The 22,828-nt window shown below is 40.3% G+C and overlaps 1 protein-coding gene across 2 annotated transcripts in view; it reads left to right on the top strand.

The window, feature by feature from the left end:
• Window positions 1-1,358: 1,358 nt before the first annotated feature.
• The window catches only part of rce1a (Ras converting CAAX endopeptidase 1a), a 64,239-nt gene continuing 42,769 nt past the window's right edge, over window positions 1,359-22,828 (top strand). The window contains exons 1-3 of one of the 2 annotated variants that reach the window (XM_030431913.1): window positions 1,359-1,745; window positions 3,349-3,451; window positions 3,608-3,691. In XM_030431913.1, the coding sequence (XP_030287773.1) occupies window positions 1,744-1,745; window positions 3,349-3,451; window positions 3,608-3,691 (189 nt within the window). In that variant the 5' untranslated portion in view covers window positions 1,359-1,743. The remainder of the gene's footprint in view (window positions 1,746-3,348; window positions 3,452-3,607; window positions 3,692-22,828) is intronic. The other variant, XM_030431912.1, reaches the window with a different exon arrangement.

Below are 22,828 nucleotides of genomic sequence, written 5' to 3' on the forward strand. Positions count from 1 at the left end.
CGGAGCTAAATGGTCCAAGAGGCTTTTTTGTAGAGCACATGGAGCTGGACTTGTGTGTCAAATTTCAAGTCAATCAGACTTACGGTGTGAGGGGCGTAGCCTTCCCAAAAACGCATTTTCAAGCCTTAGTTACAGCGCCACCATCTGGCAGATTGGGCTCATATTTTAATAAAAGTTGATGCATCATTTCCAATCATTGGGCCAAGTTTCAAGTTTCTGGCCCATTCCAGCTCACGGGAATTTGAGCTCAAGCGGCAGACAACAAAAAATAATAAACTGGCACAATTTTAGAAGGGTTCTACCCCTTTGGGGGTATATATATATATATATATATATATATATATATATATATATATATATATATATATATATATATAAATTATAACAACTATAATATATGTATGTTGTAGTTGTTGTTATTATTTAGAAGCTTCAGTGCTTCAATGCTATATATTTATAGCATTGTTTATTGCACTGTATATATGGATATATTCTTGTAGAATGTACATTTCTTGTATTTTTGTAGTTCTTTCATATATATTTTATTATCACCATCATTATTATTATTAATATTATTATTATTATTATTATTATTATTATTATTATTATTATTTGTCTGCATATTTCTGGACTTTGAATGGGAGAAGTTGTAATGCAAGCAATTTCTCCACAGGGATTAATATAGTACTTCTGATTCTGACACACATAGATAGATAGATAGATAGATAGATAGATAGATAGATAGATAGATAGATATATCTAAACAATATATTGTAGCATTGAGATTGAAATGCAATTCTTTTTAATTGAAAGTTCAAAGTTTGTGCCGTTTTCATGGTCAACAATACATTTTTCATCTCAAATTTAAGCCAACATGAATTAATTGTATTTAAAGTGCTCTTTTGAGCAGCTAAAATTCGCTGACAACTGCATAAAGGAGTAATCTGTTTATATTATGCTTGCAGTCCACTGAAATAACAGATATTTTGAGGACTGTTTTAACCAATTAGCCTGGAGAACCATGTCCCAACCCCTGGGTGTGACTATCTTTGTCATCTTTATCACTGTCCATTTTGTCCATCATTGTCCATCAGGGACGAGGAGGAGACACAAGTACCCCTGGAATAACTGTTTTACACAGAATTTAGTAAAAAAAAAAATATTATTATTTTTTTGTTACTGAAAATACATCTTGTGGTCATTATGTAACAAAGGATTTTTTTCTAAAAAATTACCCTGTAATTTCCACTTTGACAGATGAATTAAACATATTAAATAGTCATAGGCCCCCACGGTACCACATGATTAGCTCCGAGAGATGGCAGTACTGTAACAATAATGATGCCAGCTGCCATAAACCGTCAAAGAAGAAGAAAACCTCCGAAACATGATGACGTCGATATAGAGCGCCATAGCGGTGTTAGCTCACGGTTTGAAAAGAGATCTGTGACACCTTCAGCCTCATGTTGCTGGGTGTCTGATCCTGTTAGATGGTCCAGCGACTGGCCCGGTGCCGAGTAGTTGTTTGGTTCAGTCTCCAGCAGCGGTCATTATGGCAGAGGAGGAGGATTTATCACCGAACCTTCTGACAGGGCAGCCGATACACGGCAATGGCGACTTCGTGCCTCCAGATGGCTTGTGCTGGGTGTCGGTGCTGTCCTGTCTGCTGCTGGCTTGTTCTTATGTCGGCAGTCTGTACGTGTGGAGGAGTGACCTGCCGAGGTGAGCCGAAGATATCATTCTATGTGAGCTCAGTATTATTGTGTTGCTCTCTACTGGTCACAGCATTTCGTTGCACTGTTTTCATTTGGATAGTATAACCTGACCTTTAGAGTGTTAAGTCGCTAACATTATATTTGCTTTAGTTACATAACCGGTGTACATGCTGCCTGTGAGCTGGAGCTCCTCGCACTGTTTTTGACAGTAACACCAGCTGTGCCACACCGCTGTGCGGCCTGTAATGTGGCCATTAAGTCCTCAACTTGGCAGGCTAAAGCCATGGCCAGACTAACCTATTTGGGGGCCCTTAAGCAAAACTTGACATGAAGCCCCTACTCATACCCTTAACCCTCCAGCTTCATTGTTTATCCCACAAACCAACCATGATAATTTGATGAAGCATGACTTCACTTCCAAAATGTGTTGTCAGTCACAACTCAGGTACATGCTGTCAGGGTTTATTTTAGGAAATGAGTATGTGAATGTGCCAGGTGGCCTTTTTTCTCTCATCTTATTCTGGCTGTGACCGATGGTATTTGTCTGGATTTGTATGAATGCTGCTTGGAATAGTCCTGTGAAATGAACCTATGCTAATCCTCATTTAATCCAGGTCCTCAGTGAATATGTGGTCTTTGTGTGTTTTGTTGCATAGCTGCTTGTTGTCCCTATGGATGTACTAAAAAAACTGGATATGGCATTGTTCCTTCCAACAAAAGATGCTCAGTGGTGCATTAAGCCAAAAGAGTTTGACTTCCCATGTATTAGACATTGATTTATCATACATAGGCACAAAGAGTACGCCAATTCAGTCCAATTAGAATTGAGTTTAGTGCTCTACTAGATGAATGGTGATGAAATACTTGACTCATGCGGCTGTTCTGTTAGACCTTTCAAATGTAGTTGCCTGAATATAAAGTCTGATAATTAAGTCTGGTAATTTTCAGTGGTTTGTAACACTCGAAAAAATACACGGTTTTACAGCCGCTTGTTTCACTATGTAAGCTTATTGGAAAAAGATTTTTGGGTCCGAGTCCTTCATGGATCCACCCCCATCCTAGAGCCCAACATCCAAACCAGGCTTAATCTGGATTCGGATCCATGTTTTATATTAAAATTCGGGACCAGGTCAGATCATGTTCTAGTATTGTGGGTCTACTAATGTTACATGTGATAAGACACAAAATTTTGTTTTGACAATTTGTTAATTAGTGATCTTATTAATAGCAATCATCTGTGACATCTGCTGCTGATTGGGTCTTGCCCTCTGGCCGGGTTAAGGTCCGACATTTCCTGGTTCTGCATGGATCTGTTTCCCAGATTTTTGTTATTTGACAGGTCCGGGTGCACTTACTGGGGGGCCTGATTTCCCCCAAGGTTAATTGGCCTAACTATCCCCCAAAAAAACTAAAACAGCAACTTTATGTCATGTGGTGGACTTAATTGTAAAGCAGTAAACAGTAAGAATGTTTGAACAGAGTTTGGCCTAACATTCTACATATAAATAAAAACACGTCAGGACTGGTAAAACATGTGCATGCTGTGGGTGCTTCGCTAGCTCTGGCAGCCTGAGTTCTTCTGTGCTGTTGATGACGGTGAGATTATTGTCTCCACTGCACACCTTTTTCTCAGGGATCACCCCGCTGTGATAAAGAGACGCTTTACCAGTGTGTTGATCGTGTCCAGCCTGTCGCCTCTCTTTGTGTGGGCATGGAGGGAATTCACAGGAGTCAGGGTGAGTCCATGTCTTAGATACCACTGATCTCACCATCCTGTTTTAACACCTGAAGATTTATTCATTTGGCTGTATATATGCTGTCTAGTTGCTGTCTGACATGATATTATCAGATAGTCTGACTAATTTGTGTGTGTATGTGTGCGTGTGTGTCAGACTGGCCCATCATTACTGGCTCTCATGGGGCTGCGATTTGAAGGCCTCATTCCTGCCATCATGCTTCCTCTGCTGCTCACTATGGTAAGAAACAAATATTTGAGGATGATGATGATGATGATGATGATCCACTGGCTGGATTGAATATTCTATAAGCCAAATTTAACCACAGAGCGTCACTTTTAAATGCAATCCCAAACATTTGCCCGTTGCAGCATCCTAAATGTGAAGATTTGCTGATTTTCTTTGTCATCTGTGAGGGCAAGTAAAAAGTAGATATCAGTGTTTCCCCCATATGCACCTAGCAGTGGCGGACTGCCGCTGATGAATTATTTATTAAAAAAAAAAAAAGTTAACAAGGAGAGAGGGGAGGTGGAGAGTGCGCTCAGTCTTGTCTCTTTAGAATAGTGTTGTCACGATACCAAAATTATGACTTCGGTACGATACCTGCCTAAAATATCTCGATACTGATACAGTAAGTCTGGCAATTCATATAATAAGATAATACTTTATTCGTCCCACTAAGGGGAAATTTGCAATTTGCATTTCATGTTGATAAAGTTCAAATCCTGGATTATTAGCCAGGTCTGTGCTCTAATCAGACCATTTTCTGATAATATAAATTACAATATATATTATAAATTATTGACAAAATGTACAAGCTATGATTATATTACTAGTACTGATTGACTGATTGATCAGCATACTTGTGAACACGAGCGCATGTTCTGGTAAAGTTCATGTTACCAGTGTGAACGTTGTGTTTGCATACAGAGATGTGTGGAACCACATCGGACTTTTAAACAGTTAGCTTTACCCCTGACTGTCTCGTGCAGCTCTGATGGTAAAAAAACCTCGCTTGACTTCCATCCGGGGGATATTTAATGTTATCTATCGCTAACCTGCAGCTCTTTAAACTCTTTGAACAAGTCCGCATGTCTGTCAGCTGAAAGTGGCATGAGTGCTCCTGACGACCGTCCTAGGCTTGTTGAAGAAGCAGACGCACAGAGCGAAATGTGGAAATATTTCACTGAAGTTGCCGACAGTAAGGGCAAGCCCAAGGACACCACAAAGCCCATCTGTAAACGATGCTTTAAATCCGTAATGACCAAGGAAGGCAACATGTCTGTCTCGCTCTGCTCTGTGACTGTCTGTTAGCGTGAAACCACGCCCACTCTGGCTGCAGGCGGTGAGAAAGCAGAGAGAAGCTGCACACAGACATGCTGCCCGCTGTCGCACTAAGTTCATAAAGTACCGATACTAATAAAACGTAAAAAAGTATTGTTCTTAACGGCTGTGTACCGCAGTACCTTTTTAGTATCGGTTTACCGTGCAACACTACTTTAGAAACTAAGGTTATATCATTTTGCGCTATGGACGCTTCATATCCAGGTCAATCACACACCTGTTTGAAACGATTTATGAAAATAAAAAAAAATAAATCACGAACGACAGTGGGCTACCTATAGAGACTATGAAGCCTGTTACGCTATTTAGTGTGAATGCTGAGTCAGCATTCACACTATTGTTCTTCTCGTTTATTATTCTTCTTCCGTACGTTTTTCGGCACCTATCTCCTCCTACAAATCTTGAGTGATTGAAACCATTCAAATATCAAAATGTTCAGCTTTGTAAGGACTCTAGAAGCCCGGGAGCGACATAAAATCAAAACCATGGTCCATAAGCCGCAATGTTAATTTTGAGCCCAGATTTCTGGCCGAGAGCAGACGGTACCTGATTTGTCTCTCGCTGATGTGCCCTCATTTCTCACTCGACTGAAATGAAAATAACATCGTGTTCAGCAAGGTCTCCTGTCACTCAACATACACATTATTCTGCGATTACCATTAAGTTTTTTTCAGAAATCGCAGGAGTTTGGGAGGGCTTCTCCTATTCATCCTTATGGGGACAGTTTGATCTGTCTCTCTGTATTTCTCAGCGTGTGTATCTGAAGAATGAGTGTGTATTGCGTGAGCCAGAGTGCGTGACATCATCGCTACAGTGTAGGACAGCTGGAAAATCTGGAGAAAGAATTCTCTTCAGCTGGATTTGGATCTCATATCTTTTACTTCACATAGACAATGTATACATACAAAATGTAGGAAATCTTGTTGGCTTGCTTCATGTTTGCTCCTCCTTCAACGTATGTACAGCCATTTTAACCTCTTCCAGCACTCTTACTCTGCATCTTTTTACCTTTTCATCCTTGTTTCACCTATTTGAGCTCCTTCACCCTTTGACTTTTTTAAATTTTCATCCTTTTTTCAACTCTTTAACCTCTTCCAGCCCTCTTACTCTACAACTGTTCATATTTTCCAACTCTTTAACCTCTTCCAGCCCTCTTACCCTACAACTGTTCATATTTTCTAACTCTTTAACCTCTTCCAGCCCTCTTACTCTACAACTGTTCATATTTTTTCACCTTTTTAACCTCTTCCAGCCCTTGTACTCTACAACTGTTCATATTTTCCAACTCTTTAACCTCTTCCAGCCCTCTTACTCTACAACTGTTCATATTTTTTCACCTTTTTAACCTCTTCCAGCCCTCTTACCTTACAACTGCTCATATTTTTTCACCTTTTTAACCTCTTCCAGCCCTCGTACTCCACTGCTTGTCATCCTTTATAGCCTTTTTTCACCATTTGAACCTCTTCCAGCCCTCGTACTCTACAACTGTTCATATTTTTTCACCTTTTTAACCTCTTCCAGCCTTCTTACTCTACAGCCTTTCATATGTTTTCACCTTTTAAACCTCTTCCAGCCCACTTACTCTACAGCTTTTCATCCTTTATTCACCTTTTTAACCTCTTCCAGCCCTCGTACTCTACAGCTTTTCATATGTTTTCACCTTTTTTAACCTCTTCCAGCCCTCTTACTCTACAGCTTTTCATCCTTTATTCACCTTTTTAACCTCTTCCAGCCCTCTTACTCTACAGCTTTTCATCCTTTATTCACCTTTTTAACCTCTTCCAGCCCTCTTACTCTACAGTTGTACATATGTTTTCACCTTTTTAACCTCTTCCAGCCCTCTTACTCTACAGCTTTTCATATGTTTTCACCATTTTAACATCTTCCTGCCCTCTTACTCCACAGCTTTTCATCCTTTTTCACCTTTTTAAACTTTTTCGGTCCTCGTCAGCCTTTAACTTTTCACCTTTTTGCCTTCTTTCACCATTTTAACATCTTCCTGCCCTCTTAATCTACAGCTTTTCGCCTTTTTTTCAACATTCTTATAGATTTATGCATTTTCGGCAGTACCTTCAGCAGATCTCACTTCAGCCTTCAGCATTCACACTGTATTTTCGCAGGAAATACACATTTTTCTGGTCTTTCTTTTTATTATGCTACGTACGTTTTTTTGGCACCTATCTTCTCCTACAAATCTTGAGCTATTGAAAACATTCAACCATCAAAATGTTCAGCTTTTTAAGGACATTACTGCTTGTATTTTTCTCTTTTCAATCTTTCATACTTTTGGAAATATTTAGCTTTTTCTGCAAAATTTTGCCCATTCATCCTTATGGGGATTTTTTCAAATTTCATTCTGCTATAACTTCAGCATACGTTCAGCTATAGAAACCGTTCAAATATTAAAATGTTCAGCTTTTTCAGCTCATTCAACCTTGTGCTTTTCAACTTTTTCACTTTTTCAGAAATTCAGCTTTTTCCCCAAAAAATTTAACATTGAATCAAATGGGAAAAGCTTTAAATCCTCTTCAAAACTCATCGACTTTCAACCTCTTCTTGTTCCTCATACGTTGAGCTAGAGACACCATTCAAACTTTAAAACAGTCTCAAGACAATCAGGGACTATATACGTAAACATTTGGAGGATTTTCAGACTGAATCAAAAACATTAATAGATGACTGTCTGAAATTGCCAATAGATGAACCTAAGTTGATAACACGTATCTATAATAATCTCCTGTCATTAAGTCCCCCCCCGCCCATATGCATCTATCTATAAATGCACGGAATCTCTGTGTGTGTGTGTGTGTGTGTGTGTGTGTGTGTGTGTGTGTGTGTGTGTGTGTGTGTGTGTGTGTGTGTGTGTGTGTGTGTGTGTGTGTGTGTGTGTGTGTGTGTGTGTGTGTGTGTGTGTGTGTGTGTTAGTCAAATATCTCTGCGGATAAAGATCGCACTGACCCGAGACTTTCAACATGGCTGCTGCGTGGTTCAGTGGTGTGCATCTAAGCATATGTTTGGACTGCAATAATACCGTGAATAAATTATTTCATAAATGCTTTACAAATTCCGCCGAGCATTGTCCACCAGAGCCACCACAGTCACGTGCGCACCAGAGCCAATCACTGCAGAGCTCAAGCCCACGACATACCTGAAGAAACGAGCGGATTTATACCTGCAGCGGCGCGAGCTGGACCGGGATTTTGCTGGCGGTTCAGTCTGTTCTGTTCTGTTCTGTTCTGTTCTGTTCTGTTCTGTGCATCTAAACTGACTGCTGTGGATTAATGAGATTAAACGAGTCCGGACCGAGTCTGTTCGGTTCTGAGGAGATCCGGAGACGCGCGGACAACAAAATGGAATTGGAATCTGTGGATGTTCGTGTGTAGCTAGCCGCTAGCTAGCTGCTAGCCGCTAGTTACACGGCCCACCTCCCGAGGCGACGGACCGGACCCACCGGCACATCCAAAACCGGACCTAGGGTAAATAATGTCCGCCACGCTTTTTCGCTAACATTGCCGTCACGTTTGCTTTGTGTCTGGTGCAGAAGAAACTGTAAAAACGGGCTTTTGTCATGAAAGTGTCCAAGCAGCAAGTTTGGTTGTTGAGGAACAGGAAGTTGTGGGAGGGACCTAGGCGGCAGATTGACATGCAACGACGGTCGGTGTGTAGACAGCGATATTGAGAGTTGAGAGATTTGTGACATTTAGCGTGTTTGGAGTGTGTAGTTAGTGTGTTATGTAGTGTTTGGTGTAGTGTGTTTAGTGTGTAGTGGAGTCGGTTTTTTGTTTAATGAGTCAGAATGAGGAGAAGCTGAATGTGGAGCAGGCAGTCCAGCTATTTATTCAGCTGGAAGGAGCTCAGGCAGACCTGAGCATTGCCAGCATTTAAATGTAAATAGTTACATATAACTTTGTACATTTTTTTAAATGTATGCACAAATTTAGCAAACAACAATTTATATTTGCATTATAAGTAAAAAAAAATGGTTTGTTAAACATATTTGTGGATTTCACAGTAAAAAAATCTAACTTTTTCTACTCGGATTTTGATGTGATTTTAGGTCCATTGTGTTAATACAGTATGTCAAAATGAAAAAAGAACTGTACAGTCACACATGTGAGGTTGTGCTGAAAATAATGACACCAAGTAAATAGCTTTTAAGGTGAAATATAATGGCAAAATCAAAAACAGTCAAAAACAGCCAATTATACCCTGGAATATCGGATTTCACAACAAACCTAAATATCCCTGACGTCCCACCTTCAAACACAGCCTCATATGGCCATCCATGAAAAAGCTGCTTAACCTCCCACTTTTTTTTTATAGGAATACACTTTTCTTACGGGCACTGTACTAGTAGACGCAAATGGGAGAAAGAATTTGGCGAACTGATCACAGATGATCTATGGGACAGAGCCCTTGAGAAGATCAACACCTGTTCACATAGTGCAAGACATTGTCTTATTCAATTTAGAATTATACACATGCTCCACTTCTCAAAGGAAAAATTACATAATATATATCCAGAAGTATCGCCTATGTGTGACAAATGCAAATCTTCCATTGCAACTCATTGTCATAGTTATGCACTATGCCCCAAAATTTACTCTTTCTGGTCTGGTGTTTTTAAGATAATGTCCGAGGTCATGAGACTTGTGATAAAGCCAGAACCCTTACTTATTATTCTTGGGGTGTCTGAAACCTTTAAAAAATTAAACAAAGCACAACAATGTTTTATTTCATATGGTCTTAAAATAGGAAAAAAAATGATTCTTATGTTTTGGAAGAGTGTAAACACACCAACATCTAAGATGTGGCTGGAGGAATTAACTAATACACTCCATCTGGAAAGAATAAGATATGTTCTGAAAGACAGACTCCAACATTTTGACGCAACTTGGCAACCTCTTATACAGTACCTTGCTAATACGAACCCAACTTAACATTTGGTCTTTTATGCATAGCAGGGTTCTCGTGATATTCTCCATGCAGGCCTTCTCCAGGGGGTGAGGGGTGGGGTTTTTTTGGTCAACCTGTTATGTTCTGTTTCTGTTGTCTCTGTTTTCGTGTTCTGTAATTATTATTTCTGTATGTTTGTATGTTTGTATGTTTACATTATAAATGCCCAATAAAAATACATGGGGAAAAAAACCCCCCCCAAAAAACAGTCTCAAGACCTTGAACTATTAGCGATGTATTCAGTTTTAAAAAATTTAGTACGGTTTTGAAAATATCGCAGTTTTAGTTTCAAGGATTTTTAGCTCCTCTGCTGATTTTATAATGGATGTGTATTGCGTCAGCTAGAGTGCGTGACATCATCGCTAGAGTGTGGAGCAGCTCGAAGAATGGGAGACAAAATTGTCTTCAGCTTGATTTTGATCCCACATCTTTTACTTGACATAGACAATATAGAATTGTAGGAAATCTTGTTGGGTGTCAGCTGGTGGTCTTATTTCAGATGTGGGACTTACAGTTTTGGATTTAGAAGCCCGAGAGCGACACGAACTGGAGCAGCTGCCCCATAAGCCGCAATGTTAATTTTGAGGCTACATTTCTGGAGGAGAGCAGACGGTACTTGATTTGTCTCTCACTTTTCTGCTCTCATTTCTCACTCGACAGAAATAAAAACAACATGAGCACGTTCAGCCATGTCTCCTCTCACTCAAAATATAAATATTTTGGCGATAACTATTATAGTTTTCTCAAAAATCGCAGGGGTTTGGGAGGCGTTTTCCCATTCATTCTTATGGGGACATTTTTATCTGTCTCTCTAACTTCTCCAGCGTGTGTATCTGAAGAATGCGTGTGTATTGCGTCAGCTAGAGTGCGTGACATCGTTAGAGTGTAGAGCAGCTGGCCAAATTAGAGAAAGAATTCTCTTCAACTGGATTTTGTTCCCACATCTTTTACTTGACATAGACAATATATTAGGCCTGTAACGATACACCAAAGTCACGATTCGATTCATATCTCGATTTCTGACCCACGGTTCGATATTCGATTCAATTCGAATTTTATCAAGGTTTAAAAAAAGAAGAGATTTTGGTAGCAAAAACAGGATTATTTATTATAACAACAATATATAACAAGAACAATTATAACAATAAATTAAAAACAAAGAAACTATTCTCTTTTCTCAAATAAAATTCTGTTGAAAAATAAACAGAACTTAACTCCATTGTGGAGACTATTTAAGTTTAGGAAACAAACTTGCCGGCTGTGCCATAAACCACAAATATGTAAACATTAACCACAAACCTCAAAGTAAGTGAACAAATTAACAACTCTTTTTTAAGAGAGCCAACTTGTTGCATTGCAGAGCTGAATCAAGACAGTTGCAAATTCTTCTTTAGAAACACCATCATGTCCACATTGTCTGGTGAGAGGCTTGCTCTCTGTGACGTGACTATGTCCCCTGCAGTAGAAAACACTCTCTCACTGGGAACCAACGTGGCTGGGATTCCAAGGTACCTTTTAGCCAATTTAGCTAAACGGGGCTACTGCTTCTGGTTGTCCTTCCACCAGTCAAGTGGATTTGCCTCCACTGAGAGGCTCTGCACTGCTCTGTAATGCTGTACCTCATCCACCACTTGAGACAAAGGCTTGGATGAGGATGCCGGGTCCACTGGAAATAACTCTCCAAACAGTTCACTCATTGGTGCTGTTTTGGGTGGAGGAGGACCGTCACTGCTGCTGGAAGCCACCTCTGTTTTCTCCTCTGTCTCCTCCCTGGATGTCTGAGCCTAACAGAAAAACACATAACACAATTGCAACATATTGTTAGATTAAATTCATTACAATCAAGTTTAAAAATATGAAATCCAGGAAAATAACATGAGTGAAACTGGTTTACAGTTAACCCTAATATCTGAAGGGGGTGCACTTTCTCCAATTTTACACTTGAGATTCATAACTACCAATTATTCAATTATTCATAAAAAAATCCCTTAAATGCTAATGTTAACACTTGATGTGCCAATTTTAACATTTTAGGTGGTAGGTATCAGGTGTAAGGGTTAAGCATTATTTTCGGACTATTTTTAATGCTGAATGTAAAAACGGAATATCATAACTGATTAACACAGCTCTTAAAACTATCAAATAGACTTACCTGAACAGTCTCTGAGTCTTCCAGAATACTCTCAGTCAGAGTCTTAAGGGATTGCGTCACTGCTGGTGCTCTCATCCAGGAAAGGCATGATTTGAAGCGGGGTCCAGTGCAGTTCTCAGATGGAGAAACTGGATCAGTGTGTGATCTGTATCAGGGTACCTGTCCTTGAAGTCACGTGAAATGGCAGTTTTGACCTCTTTCACTGCTGCTGAGTCAGGGTCTCCATGCTTCATGGAGGCCAGGATTCTGTGTTTCAGTGGGATGATCATTGAAACAGTTGGAATCTTGATCAGTGCTCATGATGGTCGTCACAGTTTTCAGAGGTTTAAGAACCTGGATCACTGACTCAGCTAGTTTCATGTCATCATCGGAAAGGGTGACGAGATCTTTCAGGTTCCTCTTAACACGCTTGTCCGTTAATGCAGAGAAAACAGCAACCTGCTGCTCCAGGTAGCGTTCCAGCATGTCATGGGACGAGTTCCACCTGGTAACCACATCCTGAATCAGCTTGTGTGAGGGCAGCTGGAGCAGCTCCTGTTTCTCCTTCAACACTTCTGCGGCTGTTGTGCTGCGGTGGAAAAACGTGACTACCTTTCTCACTCTGCCAAGGAGCCGCGACACCTGCTGCACGCCCAGCCCTTTCTGTGCAGCCAGGTTAACAGTGTGCGCAAAGCATCGCACATGCGGTTTAAATCCGGCCGCTTCCACAGCATTAGTGATGTTTTTAGCATTGTCAGTTGTCCCAGGAATGGGGACGTTTGACTTGCTGATTTTCCACTCTGCCACGGCCGCTTCCAGTATTTCTACCAAATGCTTGGCTGTGTGGCTGTGTGGACGGGGTTCGCAATTTGCCAATTCTCTGTGATAAAGTGTGCAGTTACCGTCATGTAGCTTTGCGTAGCACGGAACATCCATCCATCAGTGGTGATTGCGATGTATTCAGCAGCACTTAACTCTTTCACAATGTTGCCCTTTGCTTCCTCGAAGAGTTTAGGTAGCACATTTTGGGAGAAATGTGCCCGGTTTGGCAGTGTGTAGCGTATGGAAGCAAATTTGTACCATAATTCAAATTAAAATGCATTTACAGAAATGCTTTTTCATTTTCAGAATGTAGCTGCATTTTTTGACTCAGAAATAAAATTAGTAATAAATCATCCAAATTGCATTTTCATTTTCTTCTTCAAGACTGCTCATTTTGTAACTTAAAGCGAAACTCTCGCCAAAAAGCAACCGAGGCTTTATTTGGGATTGAATATGAGTCATGCTTCGTGTGAAAGCATAATTACGACGAAAGAGGCACTTTTAAGATTTACCGTAGTTTCGGTTTTGGGCACGTTAATTTTGAACGGGAGTGCATGGGGCAAGACATGCTAGCATCAAAATCGCTATTTTTAGAACACTAAAAAGGCTCGACACAACATGAAACTTTGCTCGTAGCATCACTAGGGTCTCTACTCATGAACAAGAGCATTGAGAACATTGTTTGTGTACACAGAGTTTATGTAAAAGAAGGTTTTTGAACTACTCACGTTAGCTGCTGCACCTCCTGCGCGTTGCCGTCATGGCAGGCAAAAAGTGTCGATCCCCGAGTGCGACCTGACAGGCACGCTTGAGGAGTGGTTCACCATTACTCTCCTGCCTGTCAGGTCGCACTCAGGGATCAAAAGATGGCGCAGCAAATAGGTACCAAAATTCAATTTGAAATGTCAAATTTGAAAATTAAAATGCATTAGCCGAAATGCTTTCTCATTTCAAAGTCAGAGCTGCATTTTTGACTCATAAATAAAATTAGTAATAAATCATCCAGATTGCATTTTCATTTTCTTCTTCAAAACTGCTCATTTTGTTACACAAAGACAAAGAAAACTGCTTTTTCGTTTTGAAGCCCTCCCCCCGCAAAAAAAGGTCCAAAATTCAATTTGAATTGGCAATCCCAAGCGGCGCAGGAGAGTGACGTCAGCGGCCTCTCTTCTTCTTCAGCCCCCAGTCTGACCGACCGTGCTACGCATCTACGTTGGGGGGCGGCGGTGTGCATATTCGACACTGGAGCAAGAGAAGGGACAAGAGGAGAGTGTGAAGGCTGTGTTGGTAGCATAGACGGTGTTACATGTTTTCAGAAACAGCGGGGAAATCACCACCATGTCCAGTTCTGTACTGCGGTCAAGCCAGCCATGGTTCGCGTCAGCCGCACATTTTTCTTTCCGGTGCGCAAATGCTCTAACATTTTTTTTTTAACTTCAGTTTTTAATGTTGTTTTCATTTACAAACACTGAAAGAACAACACTGACAATAATCCCCCCTCCCCCCCCAAAAAACAAAAACAAAACAGTAAAGGGAGTCACTTTGTTGAATATTTCAGTCTTCGTTTCCCAGGTCCTCGTGTCTATCGCTGTTTGAGTTCTTGTATATAGTCCATTTCTCCCATTTTTGTTCACCCTGTACCTCTTGTAGTCTCATACGAAATGTCATCCTCTCCATTATGTATATTTCCTCGACAATTGCCATCCACTGATCTTGGTTAGGTGGGTCTACCTTACACCAATTTCTAGTTATAGCTTTCTTACTCGCAATCAATAGTATCTTTACCAAATATCTATCTCCAATATGTATATGTCCTTCATTCAGGTTACACATGTACAGAGTCTCACAGTTCATGGGGATATTATATCCCAGTATCTTCTGCATGACATTGTGTACCATTCCCCAAAACCTTACAATTTTATTACATTTCCAAAAAATATGAGCATGGCCTGCTTCTAATTCACCACATTCTCTCCAACACAAGTAATTGGTTTTTGAATATTTATTTTTTATTTTAGGTGTAACAAAGAATCGTATCAGGTTTTTCCACGAGAATTCCCTCCATGACTGTGAGCTGGTGGTGGTTTGATGTGTTTTCCACATCTCTTGCCATTGTTGATCCGTAATATCTATGCTGAGTTCCGATTCCCATTTTTCTTTTACATATTTTGTTGAATTTTTATTTACTGTCAATGCTTTATATAATGCCGATATAATTCTGAAAGAAGTTCCTGCTTATGATTTGATTAGAAGTTGAGTTACACCCCACACTTCCATGGAGGGATCTCTTCTGATTTTCTTCTTGTAATAGTCCCTTAGTTGTAGATATCTATGAAAGTCATGTTTCCCCAGATCGTATTTATCCTTCATATTTTGAAAACTCTCCAGCTCCCCTTTCTCCTCTAAAGTGCACCATGCTGTGATTCCCTTAGTTAACCATGTTTTGAATGCCCTGTCATATTCGTTTGGTTTGAAACTACTATCAAATGCCAGCCATTTTAGTTGGTTGATATCCTTTATCTTGTATTTTTGGACAACTCTGAACCATAGATCTAAAGTGAAAGAGGTAATTGGGTCTATTTTTCCCTGTATTTTTTTGTAGATTTCTTTATCTCCAATGATGCTCTGAATTGGGTACCCAGCAAATTCCTTTTCCATGTCTTTCCACTTAGCCACGTAGTCCAGCCTACACCAACATACTATTGATCTAAATTGGGCTGCATGGTAATATTCCTTTAGTTTTGGGAGACCCATACCTCCCCTATCTTTTGGTAGCTGGAGAGTTTCGTACCTTACTCTGGGGTGTTTTCCTCCCCAAATAAATCTAGATATTACTCTATCCCAGTTTACAAATTGAGTTTGGGGGACCTCTATAGGTAAAGCTTGGAACATGTATAGAAGCCTGGGGAGTATATTGATTCTGACTGCCTCAATTCGTGAGCTGAAATCTAATGGTAAAGTAGACCATCTTTCTATGTCTCTTTGAATATCCCGATTAATATTGTTATAATTTGCCTTATATAGTTTAGTTACACTCTTAGTAATGCAGACCCCCAAGTATTTGATTGTTTTCTGCTTCCAATTGAAATTGTAAGGTTCTTGTATCAACCTTGATGGGGTATAGTGTAATGTTAAAACCTGTGTTTTTAATATATTAATCTTGTAACCTGAGAGATGTCCATATGTTTCAAATAGTCTCATTAGTGTAGGGAGAGAGTCATCCGGCTTGCTGAGGTAGGCCATGATGTCATCAGCAAAGAGCCCTATCTTGTGCTCCACACCATTTATAATCACTCCTTTAATTCCTTCATTCTGTCGGACTGCTTGAGCTAGTGGTTCGATAAAGAGAGCAAATAGAGTCGGCGATAAGCAGCAACCTTGTCTAGTTGATCTTTGAAGATTTATCCTATCGGTCAGGCTGCCATTGATTTTGATTCTGGCACTAGGTTGATGATAGAGTGTTTTTATACATTGCACTGATTTACTATTAAATCCAAGTCTTTCTATTACTTTGTATAAAAATTTCCAATTTACAGAATCAAACGCTTTTTCGGCGTCCACACTTAATAACAACATATTCTGCTTTTCCTTTTGAGCTTGCTCAACAATATGTATAGTTCTCCTGATGTTATCATGTGCTTGTCTATTTCTTATGAATCCCGTTTGATCTTCTTCTACGATGTCTGTTACAAATTTATTGATTCTGTTTGACATAATTGATGTGTATATTTTATAATCTACGTTCAATAGTGAGATTGGTCTATAATTTCCACATTGCTCTTTATCCTTACCAGGTTTTGGGAGTATAGAAATTATCGCTTCATCCCACGAGGGAGGTATTTTGTTTTCCTTAAGTGTCCAATTGAATGATGCCAAAAGTAACGGTGCCAGTTCTTCCCTGAGTACCTTATACCATTCAGCAGGATAACCGTCACTGCCCGGGCTCTTTTTATTTTTCAACTTTTTAATTGCATCTGTCACCTCCTCCATTGTAATTTCAGTTGTTAATATTTCATTTTGTGAGGAGCCAATTGAAGGCAAGTCCAAAGAGTTCAGAAATTCCTCCATCTCATCTTCTCCTGCTGATATAGGTTGAGTATACAGTTTACTATAATACTCCCGGAAGACTTTCTCTATATCTTCTGGTGTGCAAAACAGCTCTTGTGTGTCGGGGTCTCTTATTTTATGGATGCTATTAATTGTTTGCTGCTTTTTTATGCGCTTTGCCAATAATTTAGTAGCTCTTGGTCCTATTTCATAATAATTCTGTTTCAGAAACCTATTTCTTTTCTCTACTTCGTCTGTTAAAATGTCATTTATTTTTGTCTTTAAAGCCTTAATTTCTCTGTATACATTTTGGTCTTTTGTACTCTGAAAGTTTCTCTCTAATACTCTTAACTCTTTAGTGTATTTCTTGTATGTTTCTAGTCTATTCTTTTTTAATAGTGCTGTTTCTGCTATCAATTTTCCCCTAATAACCACCTTCATGGCGTCCCAAAGTATTGTTGGGTCTACTTCACCATTGTCGTTTTCCTCAATATATGTGTTGATTTCCTTTCTAATCCTTTCCTTTCTCTGTTCATTATAAAGTAGGCTCGTATTTAACCTCCATGCTGTTTGCCGTTTTCTATTACTAAGGCCAATTTTTAAATATAGTGGGTTATGGTCTGACACTACTGCCCCCCCAATACTACACTCCTCTACAAGATGACACTCTCCCACACCAACAAAGAAGTAATCGATCCTTGAATGTATTTTATGGGCAGCTGAGTAATATGTATATTCCCTTTCCAGTGGATGTAAACTTCTCCACACATCGATTAGGCCCATCTCTTCCAGTGACGTATTAATAAACCTTGATAATTGTTTTCTATTTCTTTTAAGACTCGTTGTATCACTTCTGTGGCATAACGCCACATTTATATCACCTCCACAAATTGTAATTCCCTCTGATTCCTTAGCTATGACATCAAATAGGTACTTGAAAAAGTGCTTATCGCTTTCGGGGGGCGCATATACATTAATCAATGTTATTGGTTCGTTCGCTATCTTCCCCTTTATTACAACAAACCTTCCTTCTTTGTCTTTAAGTTCCTTCTCGCAATCAAACTGGATTGAGTTTGCCAGCAATATTACTACACCTCTTTTACGTCCACCTTTATATGTGCTATAATATATATTCTTATAACCAAACTTCCTGAGTTTTTCATGTTCTATCTGTGATAAGTGAGTCTCTTGCATCAGTATAATTTGTGCCTTTTCTTTTCTTAGTTTTGCCATGACCTTCCCTCTTTTTGCCGGCGTACTCAAGCCATTTACATTCAGCGATATTAATTTAATGCTATCAGCCATTTATGCATTTCTTTAATGTTTTCAGGTGTACTCCCCAACAAGTATAGACTAAATAACTAAGAACTAAATAACTATGTACATATGACACAAAAACATAAACAAAACCCAAAAACAGGGAGGTTTTCAAACTCCGGGGCGGTTTTCCTTGTGTCCCAGCGCCCCTGTTGCTGGGTGGAGAGGAAGTCCTCTGGTAAGAGGGCCTCTCCCTAGACCTAACGCTATATTGCCTATTTGGTCTAGGCATATGGCTGAACTGCCCAATTAACCCATCCTCCCCTTATGACGGCCACTGTTGCCTTGGCTATTCCAAATGGTTTGAAATATTAACACTGGACCCGCTGTGGATTGAAAAGGAGGAAAATAGCCCTTCTCATTTTACTTTCCTCCGCTATTATTCTAACTTAACATCATTCCTGGATTTCAAGTAGTCCACAGTTTTACCTCTTATTCTGAGAGTCTTACATTCTTTTAAACTCTTGCAGTCTCTCCTTTATTCGCCTTGCTGTCTGCAGTCGGTCTCTCCTGCCGCCAGCTCGCTGCCACACCGTTGCACCCGCTGCTCCATCAGCTCCTCGGGGTTGAGTCGAGTCTCGCTCCAGAGCCGGTGCGCTGTTGCTCCTCCTCGGTACCGGTGCTTCTCTCTCCCCGCCTGGATCCTCCATCGTATAGCCCCTCGCTCTCATATCCAGCGCTGCCTCTCTGGCATCTTCATATATTTTCGCTCCGTCGTCCCAGTATATTCTTATTTTAGCAAGCGGAGTCTGGAACCGGATTCCTTCTTGTTTCAGTCTCTTTTTGATACTTCCATATGTTTTTCGCTTCTGGATGACTTCGGTCGCGTAGTCATGATCAAAGAAAACTTGTTTGTTTGCTATCTTTATCGTTTTCTTCTCTTTGCCCCATACCTTTTGCAGGATCATTTCTTTAGTGTCATATTGCAGAAAGTTGGTGACTATTGATCTGGGAGTCGCGTCTGGGCCAGGTTTTTTCACGAGGGCTCGGTGACAGCGCTGAATGTGGAGCTCGGTTCCTTCTGGCAGCCCGAGTTCAGTAGTCAACAGGTGCTCTACATATTTGTTCAACGACTCGGAGTCCTTTTCTGCGTCTTCCGGGACTCCATAAATACGGAGGTTATTTCTCCGGGACCTGCCTTCTAAGTCCGTTAACTTCTCTTGGAGCCGGCGTGTCCGCTCCGACATCTCCCACATCAGTGTGCCCGAGTCTGCCTGCCACTCCTCAAGTTCCGCTATGCGTGTCTGTGCTTCCTCCATGCTAGCTGCTTGAACCTGCAGCTAAATGCTCTAACATTTACGGTGATCGTAATGAAGCCGCTCTGAAGAGCTGCTGGCAGTGACGGTGGGTCAGACTGCAGACTCACAGTCAGACACATGAAATACAAACAGTACTTTGCAGTCAGTATTCCCGGTAATAAACTGAAGGTATCAGCGCTGGACCGTACGTCGACGTCGCCTCCATATTGGATGTGGCAGCTCAGCCCCGTGAACTTATACAAGTCAATGGAGTGAACTTTATAAAGCTCCTTCTATAAAGTGCTATAAGCTAATGTCTCTCTCTCTCCCACACCCACGCACCTGCAGCGGGTCACAAAATCACCGGCCGCTTTATAGCCTGGAGCCCCGCCTTTCCGAAACCCCGCTGTTCCGAACATAGACTTCAATTCATCGTAATGGCAGGGTTTCCCTTTTTTTCAAAGACCCCGCTATTCCGAAAAGTCTATTGGGGAAACCCCTCCATTCCGAAACCCCCCCACTCCGAACGGACACAATCAGAAAGGAAACGGAGGCTGCGCATTTATCCTTTTTTCCTTTGTGGGTTCAAACTGATCATGTGGCTGATTAACCGCAAAACAGGCCTACTTTATATTAATGACATAACGCTCATTATGCTTCAGCTGGACAAATGGCTATGTTGAATTGAAATGATTTTATCATGCTAAATATCCGAAATTGTATGAAAATTGCTCCAATGCGTTATACCGATCTTCGTGCATCTTCAGACACAGCCTGATATGGGTTCTGAGCAAAGGAATGTCTGTTTTCTCCCCCGGTCTGTTGTCAGCAGGAGCGGGGGCTGCAGGCTCGCGCCTGGGTGAAGTGGGCTCAAGCCAGAGTTCAGCCAAGAGAGAAAAAATTTGTATTTCTTTTGCTCTGTGGGAGATCTCCCACAACAGAGTGGATGAGAAAGCAAAGGGGACAGATCTGCCCAGCAAACATCAGAACGCAGAGTGCAGCCTACTTCGTCTGTGACCTGGTTCAGCACCCTGGACAGTTGCCTGCAGAACTGGATGTGGGAATTTGATGCATTTGAAGCCGGTTTAGAAACGTCATATATAATAACATTGTTTCGAGTCGTAAACAGTTCTGTAAGTGGAAGAAATAAGAATCAGTTAGGCTATTAGTGTTAGTCCTTCTTCATATAAAGCTGTGTTACAGTCGCACAGCTGGAGACCGCTAACAAAGTTAGCGACAAGAGAGACAATGAATGAAATCCCGCGAAATGATGTGCGGTCAATATGATCGCTTATGGCTGAAATAGGTAAAACAAATCACATTTGCTTTACCTTTGGTGTAATTTATATAAAAACTATTCTCAATTAAAATACAGACACTTTTAGAAAAATGGTTAGAAGTCTATAATGTTTGCATTTTGTTTACATCGCAGATTGATAACTTAATTGTGATAATGTTCAAAGTTATTATTATTATTATTATTATTATTATTATTATTATTATTATTATTATTATTATTATTTCACATAAACACACACACAGCAAGTATAATGGTACTGTGCTAGGTATTCTTTTCGTGGTTCTTGGTGCTTGGAGCAATATTGTTGTTGTGGCATTCATGCCAATAAAGCGAATTTGAAATGAATTGAATTAATAAACCTTTAGATTCTTGCCTATAGACTAGGGCTGGGCGATATGGCCTCAAATCAATATCACGATATATTGAGCAACTCACCTCGATAACGAGAAATGAACGATAAGTAAACCCCCCCCCCCCCCCCGCACCTAAAAAAAAGGGAAAAAAATCCTGTGTATTTACAGAAATGCCACTTTAAAGGACTGTAAAACTACATTGTAGTTAAGATTTATATTATTTATTTAGTAGTTAAGAACAACTGATAAGCACACGATTGAACAGCTGAAAAGCACAGATTACTTGAAATGACAACAACTGAACAAGTTTAAAAGTATAAAATATACAGTCCCTTATAAACAAATTCTAAGCTTCTCGCTTTTTTTATTTCTTCGAATTGAATCACGTGGTTGTACTGCAGGTGGTGGAAGAGGTTGGATGTAAATAAATAAACATTTTGAGGACTTCAGAATCAGAATCTAAGACATGAGACAAAATAGTAGAGAAGTTGACATTGCTGCTTAATAATATGTTAACCTCTTGAGCATTAGAGAACTGTTTTCTACCATTATTTTCTTTATCATATATTTTTGATAGACACAGAATCTGTTTCAGAAGTCAGTGGGTCACATGACATGGAAGCTATTGAGTAAAAAAATAGAAATTTCTGCATATTAATATATTAATATTCAAAATAGAGGAAGGACTAAAGTACAATAAACATAGCTGTGTCTCATTCGTCCAGTTTACTAATACAATCTGCTGCTGGAGTCACTGGGCCCCATGACATGGAAGATATTGAAAGAACTGCAATTATTTTGTATTAATATATTTATGCTAAGTAATTTGATGACAGTCCCTAAATCAGTTTCCAGCGATTCAGTGCCATGTTCTGGGAGGTGAGCTAACCGTCCTCCTGCTGCTCACACTGGGTGAACCTCAGTAAAGTCGCGGCTGGACCCGAGTAGAGCTTAGAATCAAGCCCGACCCAAGCCCGTGCACGTTGTGTCCGTGCCCGGCCCGACACATTGAATGTAATTATGAGCCCGAGACCGATTTAAACCCGACAACTGTTTAATACGTGGGCTGTTATAACTGACGTTCTCGACTACAATTGCGAGTTGTTTGAACTACAGAAATCTTAATGAATAATGCAACAAGTGTCGCACTTAATGTACCCGACACATGTTATTATCACGGCCCACGACTTGTTTAAAATGGGTCCACACCTCCGACTTTCCTCCAAACTTGCTCAAAGTTAATTCTACTGTTTTTTATTTTTTTCTTTACATCTTCATGCTCCATGTTGCACTTAAGCTACACAATCAGTGATGCCGGTAACGCGTTACTAGTTTTGTCATTTTCCTTTGTAAAAAATATATATTTTTGCTTTCTTCTTGCGTCTCGGGGAGTGACGTCACGTACGCGAGAAGTCACGTTTTCCAGCATGAGGACACTCACGTGTCAGACCACGCAGAGACACAAATGCAAACAACAATGGAGGGAGGAGAGAGATGCGAGTTTTCTAGCTGGAAATACAGTCATTATTTTGAGTGAATAAAAAACAAAACACAAATGTTTGATATATGGACCGGCCCGGCCGAAGACAGTGGCCTGTTGCAGCCTTTGAACGCAGCATCATTACACAAACTGTCCGCGACTCACCGCGAGGGTCTGTTCACTTGATTACTAATCTGGCATAGCTGGTGTTGCATCAGCGGGTGAAGTTTGCCATCAAATTAATGGAAAATAAGCACATCGGTATACGCTGGGGTAGATTAATCAAGTGGACCTAACATGTCCCCTGTCCCTAGTGGATGTTATGCCTATGACACCGAATATACCGACATGGCCAAAATGACGTCGGTTATCGTCGTAAATTTCGGTAT

This window comes from Sparus aurata, chromosome 10 (genome assembly GCF_900880675.1).
Source record: "Sparus aurata chromosome 10, fSpaAur1.1, whole genome shotgun sequence".
NCBI lineage: Eukaryota > Metazoa > Chordata > Actinopteri > Spariformes > Sparidae > Sparus > Sparus aurata.